Source organism: Pseudophryne corroboree, chromosome 10 (assembly GCF_028390025.1).
Source record: "Pseudophryne corroboree isolate aPseCor3 chromosome 10, aPseCor3.hap2, whole genome shotgun sequence".
NCBI lineage: Eukaryota > Metazoa > Chordata > Amphibia > Anura > Myobatrachidae > Pseudophryne > Pseudophryne corroboree.
In genome coordinates, this window is record NC_086453.1 from 71,982,451 (window position 1) to 72,004,194 (window position 21,744).

Consider the following 21,744-nt stretch of genomic DNA (forward strand, 5'->3'; position numbering starts at 1 on the left):
TACGGCAGTGATTAGCAAAACACTGCCGTTTTTTTTTACAATCAATCTCGGCTGGATCTGTGTGATCCGTGCTGGGGTTCGTATTTTTTTTAAAAAAAATTAAACAATGTAAAATTCCAAAAAAAAATGCGTGGGGTCCCCCCTCCTAAGCATAACCAGCCTCGGGCTCTTTGAGCCGATCCTGGTTGCAGAAATATGGGGAAAAAAATGACAGGGGTTCCCCCATATTTAAGCAACCAGCATCGGGCTCTGCGCCTGGTCCTGGTCCCAAAAATACGGGGGACAAAAAGAGTAGGGGTCCCCCGTATTTTTAAAACCAGCACCGGGCTCCACTAGCTGGACAGATAATGCCACAGCCGGGGGTCACTTTTATACAGCGCCCTGCGGCCGTGGCATCAAAAATCCAACTAGTCACCCCTGGCCGGGGTACCCTGGGGGAGTGGGGACCCCTTCAATCAAGGGGTCCCCCCCCCAGCCACCCAAGGGCCAGGGGTGAAGCCCGAGGCTGTCCCCCCCCATCCAATGGGCTGCGGATGGGAGGGCTGATAGCCTTTGTTGTAAAATAAAAGATATTGTTTTTAGTAGCAGTACTACAAGTCCCAGCAAGCCTCCCCCGCATGCTGGTACTTGGAGAACCACAAGTACCAGCATGCGGCGGAAAAACGGGCCCGCTGGTACCTGTAGTACTACCACTAAAAAAATACCCAAAAAAAGACAATACACACACACCGTGAAAGTATAATTTTATTACTTACATACACACATACATACATACTTACCTATGGCCCCACGCAGGTCGGTCCTCTTGTCCAGTAGAATCCAAGGGTACCTGTTGAATAAATTATACTCACGAGATCCAGGGGTCCAGGCTCCTCGGCAAATCCAGGGTTAATCCACGTACTTGCCAAAAATAAAAAAACGGTGTCCCGACCACGAACTGAAAGGGGACCCATGTTTGCACATGGGTCACCTTTCCCCGAATGCAAGAAACCCACTTTGCCTTCTGGCTAAGTGGGTTTCTTCAGCCAATCAGGGAGCGCCACGTTGTAGCACTCTCCTGATCAGCTGTGTGCTCCTGTCTTCACTGTCAGGCAGCACACGGCAGTGTTACAAAGTAGCGCCTATGCGCTACATTGTAACCAATGCTGGGAACTTTCTGCTCAGCGGTGACGTCACTTTAGGTCAACCGCAGGGCAGAAAGTTCCCATCATTGGTTACAATGTAGCGCATAGGCGCTACATTGTAACACTGCCGTGTGCTGCCTGTCAGTGAGGACAGGACCACACAGCTGATCAGGAGAGTGCTACAACGTGGCACTCCCTGATTGGCTGAAGAAACCCACTTAGACAGAAGTCAAAGTGGCTTTCTGGCATTCGTGGAAAGGTGACCCATGTGCAAACATGGGTCCCCTTTCAGTTCGTGGTCGGGACACCGTTTTGTTTTTTTTGTCAAGTACGTGGATTACCCCTGGATTTCCCGAGGAGCCTGGACCCCTGGATCTCGTGAGTATAATTTCTTCAACAGGTACCCCTTGGATTCTACTGGAGAAGAGGACCGACCTGCGTGGGAACTTAAGGTAAGTATGTATGTATGTGTGTATGTAATAAAATTATACTTTCACGGTGTGTGTGTCTTGTCTTTTTTTGGGTATTTTTTTAGTAGTAGTACTACAGGTACCAGCGGGCCCGTTTTTCCGTCGCATGCTGGTACTTGTGGTTCTCCAAGTACCAGCATGCGGGGGAGGCTTGCTGGGCCTTGTAGTACTGCTACTAAAAACAATATCTTTTCTTTTACAACAAAGGCTATCAGCCTCCCCATCCGCAGCCCATTGGATGGGGGGGGACAGCCTCGGGCTTCACCCCTGGCCCTTGGGTGGCTGGGGAGGGGGGACCCCTTGATTGAAGGGGTCCCCACTCCCCCAGGGTACCCCGGCCAGGGGTGACTAGTTGGATTTTTGATGCCACGGCCGCAGGGCACTATATAAAAGTGACCCCCGGCTGTGGCATTATCTGTCCAGCTAGTGGAGCCCGGTGCTGGTTTTAAAAATACGGGGGACCCCTACTCTTTTTGTCCCCCGTATTTTTGGGACCAGGACCAGGCGCAGAGCCCGATGCTGGTTGCTTAAATATGGGGGAACCCCTGTCATTTTTTTCCCCATATTTCTGCAACCAGGATCGGCTCAAAGAGCCCGAGGCTGGTTATGCTTAGGAGGGGGGACCCCACGCAATTTTTTTTGAAAAAATAATCACTTTCCCACCCCTTCCCACTGATATACATGCACGGATCTCATGGATCCGTGCATGCCTATCCAATCACGAATAAAAAAAGCAGGTCTGTTTTTTTTTAGCACTTTTTTACGAGTTGTAATTTTTCACGGCAGTGTTTGTTCTTTTTTTGCTTTGCACTTCTTAGTAAATGACCGAGATTCATACTTAAACAGCCGCGTTTTGACCGATGGTGTATTCATATTCATTCTTAATTTTTTACCTGAACTTGCAAAAAATTACGAATGCCCTCATCACTGCCGTGATTAGTGCTTAGTAAATTACCGAGATGACACTTTGATGAAAAAACGGCATCTCGGTCAAAATCGGGAACTTAGTAAATATACCCCAGAGACGGAAAGGTTTCTTCACAGTATAAGGACAATACTTATCTGGAATTCCCTGACTGGTAGAATAGTAACGGACTCCGTCATTACTTTTAAGAATGGGCTAGATAAATTCCTAATGGATAAGGATATACAGGGCTATGGTGAGTAGATCATGCATTATAGTAATAAAAAAAAAGAGGAATAGACATACAGTAATGAATAAAATTCACCACAGTTAAAATTAGTCTTTAAAATATTACAGTGTAGGAGATCACTAACAGGTTGAACATGATGGACAAATTGTCTTTTTTCAACCTTAGAAACTATGTTATTATTTTACTAGGTATCAAAGCCTTCAAAGGCAAGTACATTCTCAAGAATTAAGGATAATTAACTATTTTAACACATTTTTACCATCCATAGTGATCTGGAAAATTGATGAGATTGTTTCTGTAGTTACAGTGAGGAGGCAATAAGAAGCAGAGTAAGCAGGAGCAGATACCAAGGGCTGGTTACTGTAAGGCTACTAGATGTTGTAGGGCTCCTGGCTGTTCCTCTGGGAGTAGTAATGACACGGGTTGTATTTTCACTGGGAGTAGAAAGTATTGTACTGAAGGTATCAGTTGTGGGAGAAGGAAGAATCGTACTGGAAGTATCAGTTGTGGGAGAAGGAAGAATTGTAGTGGAGATATCAGTAGTAGGAGGAACTGTAGTCTTCAGATTCCCATTGCAAAGATTTCCCGAGCAGTGCAAGGCGTCCAGTGAGAGTGTGTACAACCCTGTATTTATTTTAATGGAGCTGCTGGTGAATTGAGAACATTGTTTTACAAACAAAGTAATGGGGAAATCACCTGAAAAAGACAGAAGGGATAGAATGAAAATTAGTTATTAGTTAATTTCAGCGTGATTGCCACTTAATTTATTAATAATAAGGTTGGACCATCCATAAAAACAGAACCAATTAAATGATCTTCTGGGGGAGAATGATAACGATAACTTGTTTAGATTTGCCGTGTCTGACTCATTGAAGTGGAGTTTTGCGATCAGAGTGGCTGGTATTACAGGTCGGTGTCACCTGATGAATACAACCATCATGACATTTTTCACCTACTGTAAGTAGTCTACATAAACAGCATACAGTACAGTATCTGGCTTTAGAATGATAACTAGACAGTTGTTGGTTCCAGGTCTTGTAATATCGACACCGGTCATTCCCTAATTAGAACTGTAGCGGGTGTAATGGCTCATCTGTAGCTGTGCTCTAATAAGGGGTGAGTCACAGGTGGAGGCTAAGCAGTAGCACCTACAAAGTTTGTTACAGCCACTAATGCGTGGTTATGCTAATGCTGCAGCCAATGGGCAGTCTATTGAGATGCCTACTGGCTGCAGCTCTATTACACCGCGGTGCGCACAAAGGCACACCATCAAGCAGACATAAGCCTCACCATTAGACCCTGTGGTTGCACAGAATGTCTGCAGTATTTGGCTGCTGGTGTCAAACGATGCAGTACCTGACATTGACATGCCCCTGAGACATTCGCTGACGCTCCATGCAGCTCCAATCTGTGTCCACCAGTGGTGACCATCACCATGCATGTGCAGTGCATCTTGGATGCATGAGCATAAGTAAAACAGTGGGAGTCCACCTCTGAATCAGGCTCTATGGGGTCTATGTACTAAACCCTAGAGAAAGATAAAGAGGAAAGAGATAGAGTACCAGCCAATCAGCTCCTAACTGCCATGCTACATGACGTGTTTGAAAAATGATAGTTAGGAGCTGATTGGCTGGTAGTTTATCTCGGTCCACTTTAACTCTCTCCAAGATTTATTATATAGACCTCTATAGTCTCTTTCAAGTTGTCATATCATAGAAAGGCTAAATTGTTTTTTCCCCTGAAATAAATCTAGAGTGTACCCCTAATAAAACTCTGACAGTAGCTGATAAACCCCACAACAGCTATTACTCATACAGGGCCTGACCCTGAGTCACACATAAAAGCAGCATCTATTGGCGGTAGCGACTTTATGAAAATGCCACTACAAACTCCTTCCTTTGTGTACAGCCATGTATCCGAATATGCAAGGACTAAGATACCCACTTTCAGTGCCTGTGCCAGCTGTAATACCGATTGGTGCTTCCTTATACGCCGCCATTGGTCACACCATCAAAATTTGCACAGACCCTATCAGCTTGATATTAGAGCAAGGGTGGCCAGCACATGAAGGGGTGCAGTGTATGTAATATTTCATTCATATACAGGTTCAGTGATGGCAGCAAGCTGTTAGGTGTACAAGTAGGACAAGCACACCTGAGCTGAATGGTTTTTGTTTTCAGATGTGGGCACCATTTCACAATCCAAGTTCCCTGATTGTGGGGGTATCCAGGCAATTGGAAACCCCCTCTGCATTTGCCTATGCCTGTAGCGGGTGCAGTTTCTCCGTCTGATCACATCCTCCTATGTCTACAGCTGCGCATCTGGTAGCACAGCCCAGACATTCCCCTAATATGGCCCATTTCTGCGTGCACTAGTAGCCACCTTCCAATCATCTCCTAGGAATGCCCACCTTTCTGATTCCTTCTGAAATACTACTGTACCTTTCTGCGTACGCTCCATAGGGGTTTACAGAATTTTTTGCAATGCGCAGTTGCAAAACATTGCTCAACTACATGCAGATTGTGTGCTGCGCAGAGTCAGGCCCAATACAGTATGCCATTATCTCCACTAAAGGGTAACTCCGGATTAGGGTTGGACTGGCCCACAGGGGTACAGGGAAAACCCTCTTTAAGGGATCAGGTTCCAGACTATGGTGCATTTTCTACAGTGCATTGCTGTTATTAATCTGGTACAATATCATGCATATACTAGTAGTATTTACTATATATATTTATCAAGAGACCCAGACAATGCACTCTCTAAGCCAGGCCTCTGTGGTGGCTGGACGGGTGTGGTTCATCAAATCGACAGTGTCTAGGTCGACAATGTTTATGTCGACCACTATAGGTCGACAGTCACTAGGTCGACATGGATGGAAGGTCGACAGGGTTTCTAGGTCGACATGTGCTAGGTCGTCAGGTCTAAAGGTCGACATGAGGATATATTTTTTTTGTGTCGTTTTCTTCGTAGAGTGACAGGGATCCCAAATTAGTGCACCACGTCCCCTCGCATGGCTCGCTTCGCTCGCCATGCTTCGGGCATGGTGCCTTTGCTCCGCTACCGCTTCGCTCGGCACACTTTACCGTTCCAATCGTAGTCCACGTGGATCGTTAAGTATGAAAAAATTCAAAAAAAGAAAAAAAAATTGAAAAACTCATGTCGACCTTTAGACCTGTCGACCTAGCACATGTCAACCTAGAAACCCTGTCGACCTTCCATCCATGTCGACCTAGTGACTGTCGACCTATAGTGGTCGACCTAAACATTGTCGACCTAGACACTGTCGATCTTCAGACCGGATCCCGGCTGGACACCCCTCCTCAGGAGACTGGCCACATCCCTTAACATGGGCCCTTCCCACTGCATTCCCCGGTGGGCCCTTCACACCCCTGTCCGACACTGCTCCGGATCATTGCCTTCTTTTGCTGGTAATGATACAAAAAGCAGCGACTGTGTGTAGACATGTATGACTGTTTCTGTGTATTCGGTTATGTCCATATGCTATATGTCCAAATATTAAATTACATAAATTGAAAGAATATATACAGTAATTCTACTAACCTACATTTTAAACGTATAGTATTTTTCATTCAGAGCTGAATAGATGGATAGAAAAGTGTAACTTACCGATAGACAGACTGCCTTTCGCTTCATAACAGGTATTAAAGCCAAATGGACATTTCACCTTTTCCGCTACTTCGTCAGAGCATTGCGTTACATTGGTGCTGATGCAGGAGAAACACCTCAGGTCATTTCCTGAGCTGTCCAGTCCTGGGGGCGATTACAGATGATCATGTCACACACTGATTCCTTGTACTGTACCATGTCATTTAATAAACTGATATATGTTTTATATTGCTTTTCTTATCTATAACTTGTAACTGATTCGTAGTTGGGAGCATAGAATATCAAGCAAGTTACTCTGTATCTGGAACAAACCATGTTGCAATACATGTATTTTTGTATGCAGGGTAAACACTGGCTGCCTTTACATGCAGCTTACAAACATTGGGCAGCTCTATATTTCAGCTAGGAAATGCCCCTCTGAAATGTAAATCACTCTGCACATGTTACATCTGCCCCACCTGGAGCATAGCAGGTGTTTTACCAAGCCCCTTTGTCTCATATAATATTACGAACACAAATATCAGTAGTAGTAATAATAATAATAATAATAATAATAATAATAATAATAATAATAAGATACAATTTGTCATGCTATTTTGTGTGTGTAATAAATATATGTATGTGTATATATATATATATATATATATATATATGTGTGTGTGTAAAAAATAGAAGTAATCAGCGCCTAATAATGCCTAGAAAATGACGGTGGGGACATATAATGATATTTAGTGAAAAAAATGGGACAAGCACTTATCTCAGATAGGAATCTTTGGTCCTCAGACCAATATCATCACAGTAATATGCAAAAGAGAAAAAGAAACAACCAATAGTGTGTACCGTTTAAACCTATATGTACTAATAGCATTTTTCTACTTAGTGAATGTTAATTGGAAATGCTCCCAGAATATCACACTCCACAATAGCGTAGTAGAAAGATAATTTTTCACATTTAATTAAGTACATAAAATATATCCACGGTTTAAAACGAGCAGGTATCGCATGGGAGTTACCCTGGACCCTCTTTTGATGGACAGATAAGCTTTTATATCTATTGTTTCTTGTATATGTGATACCTGCTCGTTTTAAACCGTGGTTTAATTTATGTACTAAAGTAAATGTGAAGGGAGATATCCTGGACCCTATTTTTATGGACAGATAAGCTACTATATCATTTGTTTCTTGTACGTGCGATACCTGCTCAATTTAAACCGTGGATATATTTTATGTACTTAATTAAATGTGAAAAATTATCTTTCTACTACGCTATTGTGGAGTGTGATATTCTGGGAGCATTTCCAAGTAACACTCACTAAGTAGAAAAATGCTATTAGTACATATAGGTTTAAACGGTACACACTATTGGTTGTTTCTTTTTCTCTTTTGCATATTACTGTGATGATATTGGTCTGAGGACCGAAGATTCCTATCTGAGATAAGTGCTTGTCCCATTTTTTTCACTAAATATCATTCTATGTCCCCACCGTCATTTTCTAGGCATTATTAGGCGCTGATTACTTCTATTTTTTACACATTCTAATTGCCATAATTTGTTATCAGCTGCCACCCACGTTTGTGAGGAATGCATGTGAAAATATTTTCATTATAAGACAATATTTTTATATTTTACTACAGATTATATTTGATCCACATGAGCGCACACTTATACATTTTGACAATATATATATACAGGTTGAGTCTCTCTTATCCAAAATGCTTGGGACCAGAGGTACTTTGGATATCTGATTTTTCCGTATTTTGGAATAATTGCATACTATAATGAGATATCATGGTGATGGGACCTAAATCTAAGCACAGAATGCATTTATGTTACATATACACCTTATACACACAGCCTGAAGGACATTTAATACAATATTTTTTATAACTTTGTGCATTAAACAAAGTGTGTCTACATTCACACAATTCATTTATGTTTCATATACACCTTATACACACAGCCTGAAGGTCATTTAATACAATATTTTTAATAACTTTGTGTATTAAACAAAGTTTGTGTACATTGAGACATCAAAAAACAAAGGTTTCACTATCTCACTCTCACTCAAAAAAGTCTGTATTTCGGAATATTCCGTATTTCGGAATATATGGATATGGGATACTCAACCTGTATGTGTGTATGTATATATATATATATATATATATATATATATATATTGTGACAAGAACACTGGGATAGTGTTTGAGGGCAGGTATATTTGTCCCAGGTTCTTGTCTTACATGTTTTAGAAAATGTTAACTTCTAGGAAAAATGCTTTTTGTTTTGTCTGAACCTTTTCAGTTTGCTGTAAAAGCTGGGTAAAGGCTCTGAGAGAGAGATAAGGCGAGTTCTAGACATTGGGCCCAGTTCGGGTCTTTGGCCTCACAGAGGGCTAATCAGGGTTTCAGCTGTGTAAGAGTGTTATAGTGCTTCTAACCTGATTAGTATGGGCAGACTGCCTGGGAAGGCTGCAGGATCTGTGTGTGAGAGACACGCTTTCTGATGCAAGTAAGCTATACAGTATGTACTGAAGAACTCTGTGTTTTGTTTAGTGACAGTTAGGAATATCTTATGTTTAGTTAGTGCCGGACAGGCAAGGTATTTTTATTTTGGGGTTTGTTTTATTTTCTGTTTCAATAAAACTGGCCGGGGTCAGTTGTACCAGAAACTGGACTTGTGTTGTTCCTCAGCTGCTGCGTGCGGCCATATTCCCCAGGAAAAGGCGCCTTGCACCCCTACAGTGGTACAACTTGGTGGAGAATGCGAGCAACCCCGTTCTGCGCATAAGTGAAAGCAGCAGCTTTGTGAGGCCTGCAGAAAACGGTGGTTTATGCAGATACAGCCCAGTGTGAAGTTACTGAGACTCACCCCTGAGGGTTTGATATATGTCCTGGGTGAAAGCAGCTACAAAGCCGCCTGAAAAATCTGTCGACATGGAGGATCTGCTTAAAGCCTTGCTGCAAGCTACAGCGGCTCAGCAGGTGGCAATGGAAGAAAATAGGAGACAACAGCAGGTGGCAATGGAGGAAAATTGGAGACTACAGCAGGAGGCCAACAGACAGCAGCAGGTGGCAATGGAGGAAAATAAGAGACAACAGCAGGCAGTTGTTGATGAACTTTACAGGCAACAGCGTCAGGATAGAGAGGCCTTAGCAGAAGTGGTGCAGAGACTTGCAGCTCGGGTTGGAGATGTGGCCGTCAGTGCTCCAACCAGCTCTAGTTCTATACGGGCCAGTCACTTCCTGCAGAAAATGACAGAGGCTGATGATGTGGAGGCCTATCTGACCACGTTTGAAAGGACTGCCGAGCGTGAGAACTGGCCGAAAGCACAGTGGGCCAGTCTGCTGGCACCTTTCCTGTCAGGTGAGCCCCAAAAAGCTTACTTTGATTTAAGCCCTGCTGAGGCTCGGGACTATGATAAACTAAAGACTGAGATCCTGACCCGCCTGGGAGTCACGCTGTCAGTACGAGCACAACGGGTGCACCGTTGGCTGTACGCCATGGAGAAGCCTCCGCGCTCCCAGATGCACGACCTTATTCAGCTAACAAAAAAATGGCTACAGCCAGAGACATTAACTGGTCCCCAGATGGTGGAAAGAGTCGTCATGGACCGCTACTTGAGATCTTTGCCCATGGTCCTGCGCAAGTGGGTGAGCCATGGAAACCCGGGTACTGCTGACCAATTAGTGGACATGGTAGAGAGGTATTTGGCAGCAGAGGAACTACTGATGACCACCCAGCAACCCATAGATCCTCGACAGCGCCCTTCAGTAAAGACTGGTAAGACTGTTCCGTGGGAAAACGTTGCTGGGCGGTTAAGAGAATGCAAGGCTGGAGAGACTGTAAACACTGGCCCTGGAGACAGGCCAATGGGGCTAGAACGGTCTATGCTGCCCAAACGGGTTGATAATCGTGTGGTTAAATGTTTTAGGTGTGGTATGCCAGGTCATGTTATTGCCAATTGCCCAGTCACGCAAGAACCCATGCATTGTGATGCTGCCTTTGAATGTCGCAGAATGTCTTTCTTTGCTAGGTTAGCCTGTACTGTGGTACCTTCACCTGAGCTGGAAAAACAAATGTGTGATGTGTTCTTAGAGGGTAACCGGGTAGAGGCCTTGCTAGATTCAGGAAGTTTAGTTACCCTCGTGAAAGCTGGGTTAGTGAACCCCTTAAAGGTCCAGCAAATACCTATTGGGGTAACTTGCATACATGGGGATACCCAACATTATGCCACTGCTGAGGTGAATATAGAAACTTGTTGTGGGTCAGCAATGGTTAAAGTGGGACTGGTCCCTACCTTGGTGCATGAGGCCATAATAGGGAGGGATTTTCCTCATTTTTGGAAACTGTGGGAATCACGGTTATCAACAGATGTGAGAAGTAAAAAGCCAGTTGATAATACCGGTGATTTTATGGATGTACGTGGGTCTTCGGAACTTTCTGGCCCTTTGCCTTTTGCTAGTTTGGCTGGGGAAGTGACAGATGGGGAGTCCAGTGAGGACCCTCTTGCCGGGAACAGAGACATAGTAGTTAGAACTGAAAGCGTGCCTGACCTGGAGGTAAAGAAGGATCTGTTTGCGTCTGAACAGTTAAAGGATCCTACCTTAATAAAGGCTAGAGAGAATGTTAAGATTGTTAATGGGGAACCTGTGGTACCAGGTGACAGGGTTACGTATCCCCACATGGCCATCTGTAATGAGCTCTTGTACCACATTGTCAAAAGGGGTGAGGATGTGGTGGAACAGCTGGTAGTTCCCCAGCCTTATCGGAGAACGGTACTAGATTTAGCTCATAGTCACGTTACCGCAGGACATTTAGGGGCAGAAAAAACCACTGAAAGAGTTTTACAAAGGTTCTTTTGGCCAGGGGTTTATAAAGAAGTGTCTGAATATTGTTCTTCCTGTCCTGAATGCCAGTATCATGCCCCTAGACCCCATTTCAGGAGCCCACTAGTTCCCATGCCTATTATAGAGGTCCCGTTTGACAGAATAGCCATGGATCTCGTGGGGCCCTTGTTAAAGTCTGCTCGGGGCCATCAGTATATCCTGGTAATTATGGACTATGCCACTCGATATCCTGAGGCTGTCCCTTTACGCACTATCACAACCAAGGCGATAGCTAGGGAGCTGGTGCAGGTATTTAGTAGAGTGGGAATACCAAAAGAAATTTTGACTGACCAAGGTACTCCATTTATGTCAAGGATCATGAAAGAGTTGTGCAAGTTATTTAAGGTCACTCACCTCAGGACGTCCATCTACCATCCCCAAACTGACGGGTTGGTGGAAAGGTTTAATAAAACATTAAAAAGTATGTTAAAAAAGGTTGTTGAGAGAGATGGGAAAAACTGGGATTGTTTGTTGCCCTACTTGTTAATGGCCATCAGAGAAGTTCCTCAGTCCTCTACGGGGTTTTCTCCATTTGATTTGTTGTATGGTAGACACCCCAGAGGGCTGTTGGATATTGCCAAAGAGACGTGGGAAGGACAGCCCACTCCTTATAGAAGCGTTATTGAGCATGTAACACAAATGCAGGATAGGATTGCAGCCGTGGTACCTGTTGTCAGAGAGCACATGGAACAGGCCCAAAGTGCTCAACAGAGGGTCTATAACCGGAGTGCCAAGATACGGGAATTTGCTCCTGGCGATAGAGTTCTTGTTTTGGTACCCACTGTGGAAAGCAAATTCCTAGCTAAATGGCAGGGTCCATTTGAGATTAGGGAAAAAGTGAATGAGGTTAATTACAAAGTATACCAGCCGGGAAAGAGAAAACCCGAACAGATCTACCATGTTAACTTAATCAAACCCTGGAAAGATAGGTTGTCTCTGTCAGCGGAGCCTTGCCCTTCGGTGTCTTCACCCCGGTTGCTTCCCGCAGTGAAGGTGTCAGAGACATTATCAGCTGATCAGAACAATCAGGTTAAAGAATTTCTCATCCAAAATAGGGAGGTATTTTCAGAGCGGCCTGGCCGAACGACCATAATAAAACATGACATTGTCACAGAACCAGGGGTCAGGGTTCATTTAAAGCCATATAGGATTCCTGAAGCTCAGCGAGAAGCTATTTCTAAGGAAGTTAAAACCATGTTAGAACTGGGAGTCATAGAGGAGTCTAACAGTGAGTGGTCCAGTCCCATAGTGCTCATCCCGAAGCCCGACGGTAGCATACGCTTCTGTAATGACTTTCGTAAGTTAAATGAGGTGTCCAAGTTTGACGCATACCCCATGCCCCGTGTGGATGAGCTTGTAGAAAGGCTGGGAACAGCCAGGTTTCTCACCACATTGGACCTGACCAAAGGTTACTGGCAAATACCTTTATGTGATAGCGCCAAAGAAAAAACAGCCTTTTCGGTTCCGGAGGGGCTGTACCAGTATAAGATGTTACCCTTTGGGTTGCATGGGGCTCCAGCAACCTTTCAACGGGCGATGGATAAAATTTTGAGGCCCCATAGAAAATATGCAGCTGCCTATTTGGATGATGTGGTAATTCACAGTACAGACTGGGGGTCCCATTTGGTTAAAGTACAAGCAGTACTGGACTCAATCAGAGAGGCAGGGTTAACTGCTAACCCAAAGAAGTGCTGCCTCGCAATGGAGGAGGTCAAATACTTGGGCTTCACCATAGGCAGAGGTCTGATTAGGCCCCAATTGAATAAAGTTGATGCTATTCAAAACTGGCCTCGTCCAGTGAATAAAAAACAGGTAAGGGCTTTTTTGGGAATTACTGGGTACTATAGATGGTTTATTCCTAATTTTGCGACCACAGCGGTGCCGTTGTCAGACCTTACCAAAGGGAAGCAGTCAAATGTGGTGAAATGGAACCCTGATGCAGAAAAGGCGTTCCAAGCGTTAAAAGTGGCTTTGTGTTCACAACCGGTGTTGATAACACCAGATTTTTCAAAAGAATTTGTGGTACAGACAGATGCCTCAGAGGTAGGGATAGGTGCTGTGCTGTCCCAAACCAGAGATGGGGACGAACACCCTATCATTTATTTGAGTAGGAAACTCAATGAGCATGAAAAAAGGTATGCCATTGTGGAAAAGGAGGCTTTGGCCATTAAGTGGGCACTAGATACCTTGAGATATTACCTCTTGGGTAGACAATTCAGACTAGTGACAGACCATGCCCCTTTAAAATGGATGTATGTAAATAGAGGCAAGAATGCTCGTGTAACTAGATGGTTTCTAGCGTTGCAGGACTTTAAGTTTACTGTCGAACATAGACCGGGAACACAATTGGCCAACGCAGATGCATTGTCTCGCATCTTCTGTTTGGGGGCTACAAGTGTTCCGGCCCCTAGGTCGAAACAGGGGAGGGGGATATGTGACAAGAACACTGGGATAGTGTTTGAGGGCAGGTATATTTGTCCCAGGTTCTTGTCTTACATGTTTTAGAAAATGTTAACTTCTAGGAAAAATGCTTTTTGTTTTGTCTGAACCTTTTCAGTTTGCTGTAAAAGCTGGGTAAAGGCTCTGAGAGAGAGATAAGGCGAGTTCTAGACATTGGGCCCAGTTCGGGTCTTTGGCCTCACAGAGGGCTAATCAGGGTTTCAGCTGTGTAAGAGTGTTATAGTGCTTCTAACCTGATTAGTATGGGCAGACTGCCTGGGAAGGCTGCAGGATCTGTGTGTGAGAGACACGCTTTCTGATGCAAGTAAGCTATACAGTATGTACTGAAGAACTCTGTGTTTTGTTTAGTGACAGTTAGGAATATCTTATGTTTAGTTAGTGCCGGACAGGCAAGGTATTTTTATTTTGGGGTTTGTTTTATTTTCTGTTTCAATAAAACTGGCCGGGGTCAGTTGTACCAGAAACTGGACTTGTGTTGTTCCTCAGCTGCTGCGTGCGGCCATATTCCCCAGGAAAAGGCGCCTTGCACCCCTACAGTGGTACAATATATATATATATATATATATATATATATATATAAAATATATATTCAGACTGTTCAGACTTTTTGTTGAATTGCTGCTGTTTGCTTCTCTTCTCCACTGAGACTGGTGGATCTGATGGTCAAGACGTAAGAAACATTTATTTCCTGAATCCTTACTGTTTATTGGTTTTCAGCCATATGATGTGTCACGAGTTCTAAAGGATTGCAGCTAGTTACCTTAAGCCTATAACAGAGGGCCACCTGAGCAGTGGCGGTTCTTGCCACGGGCAAGCGGTACTTTTGCCTGGGGCGCCGCCATCCGGAGGGCGCCGCACCAGGGCAAGATCCGCCACTGTGCCCCCCGCAGTGCCCTGCTGTGCCCCCCCGCTTTGAAGGGAACCAGACGCGTAGCGTCTAGTTTCCCTTCATTGAGAGGACCTTAGTTGTGCGGTGCGCGATGACGTCATCGCGCACCGCACAGCAAAGGTCCTCTCTATGAAGGGAAACTAGACGCTACGGTCTAGTTTCCCTTCGTGTAGAGGACCTTTGCTGTGTGATGCGCGATGACGTCATTGCGCACCGCACAGCATAGTGGCACAGACACTAGGGGTCATAATTGACCTCTAGTGTCTATGCTGTTCTATGGGAGAGACGTAATAACGTCTCTCCCATAGATCGAAGAGAAGAGAGAGGGGAGAAGAGCGGTGCCGCCGGCGGAGGGGGTCTGGATCAGGAACGGGGATGGTAAGTATTCTTTTTATTTATTTATTTATTTTCTTGCAGCGTCGTGACCACGCCCCCAATTGAAGCCACGCCCCCATATTTTGCCCGGGGCGCCACAACTCTTAGAACCGGCCCTGCACCTGAGAGAACCCGAGAGAACCTCTGTTTTCAACCAAAATGTCAGCAAAACCTAAGACGTGACACAAAGGAGACCAGTATCTGATTGAAAAACCATAGAGGCATACGGCTGAACGGGTGGTATTCATGTGACCGCCGGTCAGCTGACCGACAGTCACATGACCTCCTCCGTGAGCCCGACGGCTCACTATCCCGATGGTCGGCATGCCGACCAACAGGGACTATTTCCACTTGTGGGTGTCCACGACACCCATAGAGTGGGAATAGAACCCGTGGCGACCGCAGGTCGCCACCGAGCCCGCAGCGTGGCGAGCGCAGCGTGGCGAGCGCAGCGAGCCCGCAAGGGGCTTGCTGCACTCGCCCCTCCCCGCCGGGATCCCGGCGTCGGTATGCTGCCGGGATCCCGGCGTCGGTAAGGTGACCGGCGGTCAGGAGACCGCCGGTCACCAGTACTACACCCGGCTGAACAAATCTACAAAGAGACGAAATGCATAGGGTTACTGTGTTTTTTCCAAATGCAAATACTTTTGTGAATCTCTGTATTCAATTGAAGAATCAATTGTTTACAGCCAAACGTGGTGACAATTTTTATGTGAATTTTCATTGTAATAAATGTGAATATCAATTTTATTAAGAGTGTTGATAGAATTTATATATATTTTATCAATATGTTAAAAAGCACATCTTCTCAGCCCTTCTCACCTTGGCCCTCATTTCGAGTTGATCGCTAGCTGCCGTTGTTCGCTGCGTAGCGATCATTTAAAAAACATCAAAACTGCGCATGCGTGTGCACCGCAATGCGCACGTGCGGCGTACGGGTTCAACGAGCATTGTGGTTTTGCACAGGTTCTAGCGATGCTTTCAGTCGCACTGGCGGACGCAAGGAGATTGACAGGAAGTGGGTGTTTCTGGGTGTCAACTGACCATTTTCTGGGAGAGTTTGGAAAAATGCAGGCGTGGCCGGGCGTTTGCTGGGCGGGAATCTGACGTCATTACCGTGTCACTCGTCTCAGCAATCATCGCACAGGATAAGTAACTACAGGGCTGGTCTTGTTCTGCACAAAAGGTGTTTGCAGGCGCTCTGCTGCACATGCGTTCGCACTCCTGCTAAGCTAAAATACACTCCCCCGTGGGCGGCGACTATGCGTTTGCACGGCTGCTTAAAGTAGCTAGCGAGCGATCAACTCGGAATGAGGGCCCTTATTTTAATAACAGACCAACACAAAGGTGTGGGTCACATAAGCGCTCTCTCGCTCTCTCTCTCTCTCTCTCTCTCTCTCTCTCTCTCTCTGTATATATATACACTGCTCAAAAAAATAAAGGGAACACTAAAATAACACATCCTAGATCTGAATGAATGAAATATTCTTATTAAATACTTTGTTCTTTACATAGTTAAATGTGCTGACAACAAAATCACACAAAAATTATCAATGAAAATCAAATTTATTAACCCATGGAGGTCTGGATTTGGAGTCACACTCAAAATTAAAGTGGGAAAAACACATTACAGGCTGATCCAACTTAGATGTAATGTCCTTAAAACAAGTCCAAAATGAGGCTCAGTAGTGTGTGTGGCCTCCACGTGCCTGTATGACCTCCCTACAACGCCTGGGCATGCTCCTGATGAGGTGGCGGATGGTCTCCTGAGGGATCTCCTCCCAGACCTGGACTAAAGCATCCGACAACTCCTGGACAGTCTGTGGTGCAACATGGCGCTGGTGGATGGAGCGAGACATGATGTCCCAGATGTGCTCAATTGGATTCAGGTCTGGGGTACGGGCGGGCCAGTCCATAGCATCAATGCCTTCATCTTGCAGGAACTGCTGACACACTCCAGCCACATTGCATTGTCTTGCATTAGGAGGAACCCAGGGCCACCCACACCAGCATATGGTCTCACAAGGGGTCTGAGGATCTCATCCTGGTACCTAATGGCAGTCAGGCTACCTCTGGCGAGCACATGGAGGGCTGTGCGCCCCCCCAAAGAAAAGCCACCCCACACCATTACTGACCCACTGCCAAACCGGTCATGCTGGAGGATGTTGCAGGCAGCAGAATGTTCTCCTTGGCGTCTCCAGACTCTGTCACGTCTGTCACATGTGCTCAGTGAGAACCTGCTTTCATCTGTGAAGAGCACAGGGCGCCAGTGGCAAATTTGCCAATCTTGGTGTTCTCTGGCAAATGCCAAACGTCCTGCACAGTGTTGGGCTGTAAGCACAACCCCCACCTGTGGACGTCGGGCCCTCATACCACCCTCATGGAGTATGTTTATGATCGTTTGAGTAGACACATGCACATTTGTGGCTTGCTGGAGGTCATTTTGCAGGGCTCTGGCAGTGCTCCTCCTGTTCCTCCTTGCACAAAGGCAGAGGTAGCGGTCCTGCTGCTGGGTTGTTGCCCTCCTACGGCCTCCTCCACGTCTCCTGATATACTGGCCTGTCTCCTGGTAGCGCCTCCATGCTCTTGACACTACGCTGACAGACACAGCAAACCTTCTTGCCACAGCTCGCATTGATTTGCCATCCCGGATGATCTGCACTACCTGAGCCACTTGTGTGGGTTGTAGACTCCGTCTCATGCCACCACTAGAGTGAAAGCACCGCCAGCTTTCAAAAGTGACCAAAACATCAACCATAAAGCATAGGAGCTGAGAAGTGGTCTGTGGTCACCACCTGCAGAACAACTCCTTTATTGGGGGTGTTTTGCTAATTGCCTATAATTCCCACCTGTTGTCTATTCTATTTGCACAACAGCATGTGAAATTGATTGTCAATCAGTGTTGCTTCCTAAGTGGACAGTTTGATTTCACAGAAGTGTGATTGACTTGGAGTTACATTGTGTTGTTTAAGTTTTCCCTTAATTTTTTTGAGCAGTGTATATATACTCTGTATACACAGTGTCATACTGGGGCATGAAGGGCCCACCGGGGGATTACAGTGGTAGGGGCCCATGTTTAGGAGTGTGGCCAGACTCTAGTCGGGGCTCATGGGTTGGGCTCTTTGATAAATATATATATATTAAAGATGTGCACCGGAAATTTTTCGGGTTTTGGTTTTGGATTCGGTCCCGCGGCCGTGTTTTGGATTCGGACGCGTTTTGGCAGAACCTCCCTGAAAATTTTTTGTCGGATTTGGGTGTGTTTTGGATTTGGATGTTTTAAAAAAAAAAAACCCTCAAAAAAACCTTAAATCATAGAATTTTGGGGTAATTTTGATCCTATAGTATTATTAACCTCAATAACCACAATTTCCACTCATTTCCAGTCTATTCTGAACACCTCACACCTCACAATACTATTTTAAGTCCTAAAATTTGCACCGAGGTCGCTGGATGACTAAGCTAAGCGACCCAAGAGGGCGGCACAAACACCTGGCACATCTAGGAGTGGCACTGTAGTGTCAGACAGGATGGCACTTAAAAAAATTGGCCCCAAACAGCACATGATGCAAAGAAAAGAGAAAAAGAGGTGAACTGTGGTTGCTGGACGGCTAAGCTAAGGAATAATTTGTTCTAATCAATGGTATTATTGGTCCAAATCACTGGAAGAAAAGGACAAAATCACTGGAATAATTTGTTCTAATCAGTGGTATTATTGGTCCAAATCACTGGAAGAAAATGACAAAATCACTGAAATTATTTGGCAAAATCACTGTAATTAATAATTATAAATCACTGATATTAATTGGTAAAATCTCGCTATCGCCTGCCTAGTGAAGTGGAATCTAGATGGGATTTTGTACCGGGGACACAATAACTTCATCAATTGTCTAAATCCCACTGCACTAATGGCGGAAAACGGGCACACGTCTAACAGCGCACTGATTATACTGAGAACTGATTATACTGATCACTGATGATACTACGGAGAACTGACACTGAGCAGCGAGAACAGCACTGGACTATTATACTGTAGTATACTGGTCACCACAATGTAGCACTGACACTGAGCACAGATATTAAGCACTGATCAGGATACTAGAAGTGACACAGAGCTGCAAGATACAGCAATGGACTACTGTACTGTACTACTATAATTATATACTGGTGGTCCCCACAATGCAGCACACTGAGCACAGATATTACCAGGTGTATCTCACACATCGCTCAGTACAGATTACAGGATGTATAATCACCAGGTGTATAACACACATCGCACAGTACAGTATACAGGGTGTATAATTAATTATCAGGTGTATCTCACACATCACACAGTACAGTATATAGGGTGTAAACCCAAGGTGTATCTCAGACATCACTCAGTACAGTATACAGGGTGTATAATCCCCAGGTGTATCTCACACATCGCTCAGTACAGATTACAGGATGTATAAAATCACCAGGTGTATAACACACGTCGCACAGTACAGTATACATACTGGTCACAACAATGCAGCAGATATTGAGCACTGATCAGGATACTAGAAGTGACACAGCTGCAAGATACAGCAATGGCCTACTGTACTGTACTGTACTATATGTATACTGCTGGTCACCAAAATGCTGCACTGTCCTACTATATACTGTTCACAATAATGCAGCACAGAGATAGTATACTTGACACAGAGCTGCAAGATACAGCAATGGCCTACTGTACTGTACTATATGTATAATGCTGGTCACCAAAATGCTGCACTGTCCTACTATATACTGCTCACAATAATGCAGCACAGACATGGATAGTATACTTGACACAGAGCTGCAAGATACAGCAATGGCCTACTGTACTGTACTACTATAATTATATACTGGTGGTCCCCAGTCCCCACAATGCAGCACACTAAGCACAGATATTTGCAGCACACTGAGCACAGATATGGAGCGTTTTCAGGCAGAGAACGTAGATATTTTCAGCACACTGAGCACAGATTATGGAGCTTTTCAGGGAGAGAACGCAGCCACGTCCTTTCCGTTCAATCTCCAATGCATGAATGAAAATGGCGGCGACGCGCGGCTCTTTATATAGAATTTGAATCTCGCGAGAATCCGACAGCGGGATGATGACGTTTGGGCGCATTCGGGTTAACCGAGCAAGGCAGGAAGATCCGAGGCTGCCTCGGAACCGTGTAAAATAGGTGAAGTTCGGGGGGTTCGGATCTCGGAGAACCGAACCCGCTCATCTCTAATATATATATATATAATATATACACTGCTCAAAAAAATAAAGGAAACACTTAAACAACACAATGTAACTCCAAGTCAATCACCCTTCTGTGAAATCAAACTGTCCACTTAGGAAACGACATCGATTGACAATCAATTTCACATGCTGTTGTGCAAATGGAATAGACAACAGGTGGAAAAAGTAGGCAATTAGCAAGACACCCCCAATAAAAGAGTTGTTCTGCATGTGGTGACCACAGACCACTTCTCAGCTCCTATGCTTTCTGGCTGATGTTTTGGTCACTTTTGAAAGCTGGCGGTGCTTTCACTCTAGTGGTAGCATGAGACTGAGTCTACAACCCACACAAGTGGCTCAGGTAGTGCAGCTCATCCAGGATGGAACATCAATGCGAGCTGTGGCAAGAAGGTTTGCTGTGTCTGTCAGTCTGTCCAGAGCATGGAGGCGCTACCAGGAGACAGGCCAGTATATTAGGAAATGTGGAGGAGGCCGTAGAAGGGCAACAACCCAGCAGCAGGACCGCTACCTCCGCCTTTGTGTAAGGAGGAACAGGAGGAGCACTGCCAGAGCCCTGCAAAATGACCTCCAGCAAGCCACAAATGTGCATGTGTCTACTCAAACGATCAGAAACAGACTCCGTGAGGGTGGTATGAGGGCCCGACGTCCACAGGTGGGGGTTGCGCTTACAGCTCAACACCGTGCAGGACGTTTGGCATTTGCCAGAGAACACCAAGATTGGCAAATTCGCCACTGGCGCCCTGTGCTCTTCACAGATGAAAGCAGGTTCTCACTGAGCACATGTGACAGACGTGACAGAGTCTGGAGACGCCAAGGAGAACATTCCGCTGCCTGCAACATCCTCCAGCATGACCGGTTTGGCAGTGGGTCAGTAATGGTGTGGGGTGGCATTTCTTTGGGGGGCCGCACAGCCCTCCATGTGCTCGCCAGAGGTAGACTGACTGCCATTAGGTACCGAGATGAGATCCTCAGACCCCTTGTGAGACCATATGCTGGTGCGGTTGGCCCTGGGTTCCTCCTAATGCAAGACAATGCTAGACCTCATGTGGCTGGAGTGTGTCAGCAGTTCCTGCAAGACGAAGGCATTGATGCTATGGACTGGCCCACCCGTTCCCCAGACCTGAATCCAATTGAGCACATCTGGGACATCATGTCTCGCTCCATCCACCAACGCCACGTTGCACCACAGACTGTCCAGGAGTTAGCGGATGCTTTAGTCCAGGTCTGGGAGGAGATCCCTCAGGAGACCATCCGCCACCTCATCAGGAGCATGCCCAGGCATTGTAGGGAGGTCATACAGGCACGTGGAGGCCATATGCACTACTGAGCCTCATTTTGACTTGTTTTAAGGACATTACATCAAAGTTGGATCAGCCTGTAGTGTGTTTTTCCACTTTAATTTTGAGTGGGACTCCAAATACAGACCTCCATGGGTTAATAAATGTGATTTCCATTGATAATTTTTGTGTGATTTTGTTGTCAGCACATTCAACTATGT

The 21,744-nt window shown here is 45.4% G+C and overlaps 1 protein-coding gene across 3 annotated transcripts in view; it reads right to left on the minus strand.

Moving 5' to 3' along the window:
- Positions 1-2,373: 2,373 nt before the first annotated feature.
- LOC134966037 (ly6/PLAUR domain-containing protein 5-like) overlaps positions 2,374-21,744 on the minus strand; it is a 206,270-nt gene continuing 186,899 nt past the window's right edge. Inside the window, exons 6-7 of one of the 3 annotated variants that reach the window (XM_063942499.1) lie at positions 6,376-6,519; positions 2,374-3,444 (exon numbers count right to left, since the gene is read on the minus strand). In XM_063942499.1, coding sequence (XP_063798569.1) covers positions 3,050-3,444; positions 6,376-6,519 — 539 coding nt within the window. In that variant the 3' untranslated portion in view covers positions 2,374-3,049. The remainder of the gene's footprint in view (positions 3,445-6,375; positions 6,520-21,744) is intronic. The other 2 variants (XM_063942498.1, XM_063942497.1) reach the window with 2 other exon arrangements.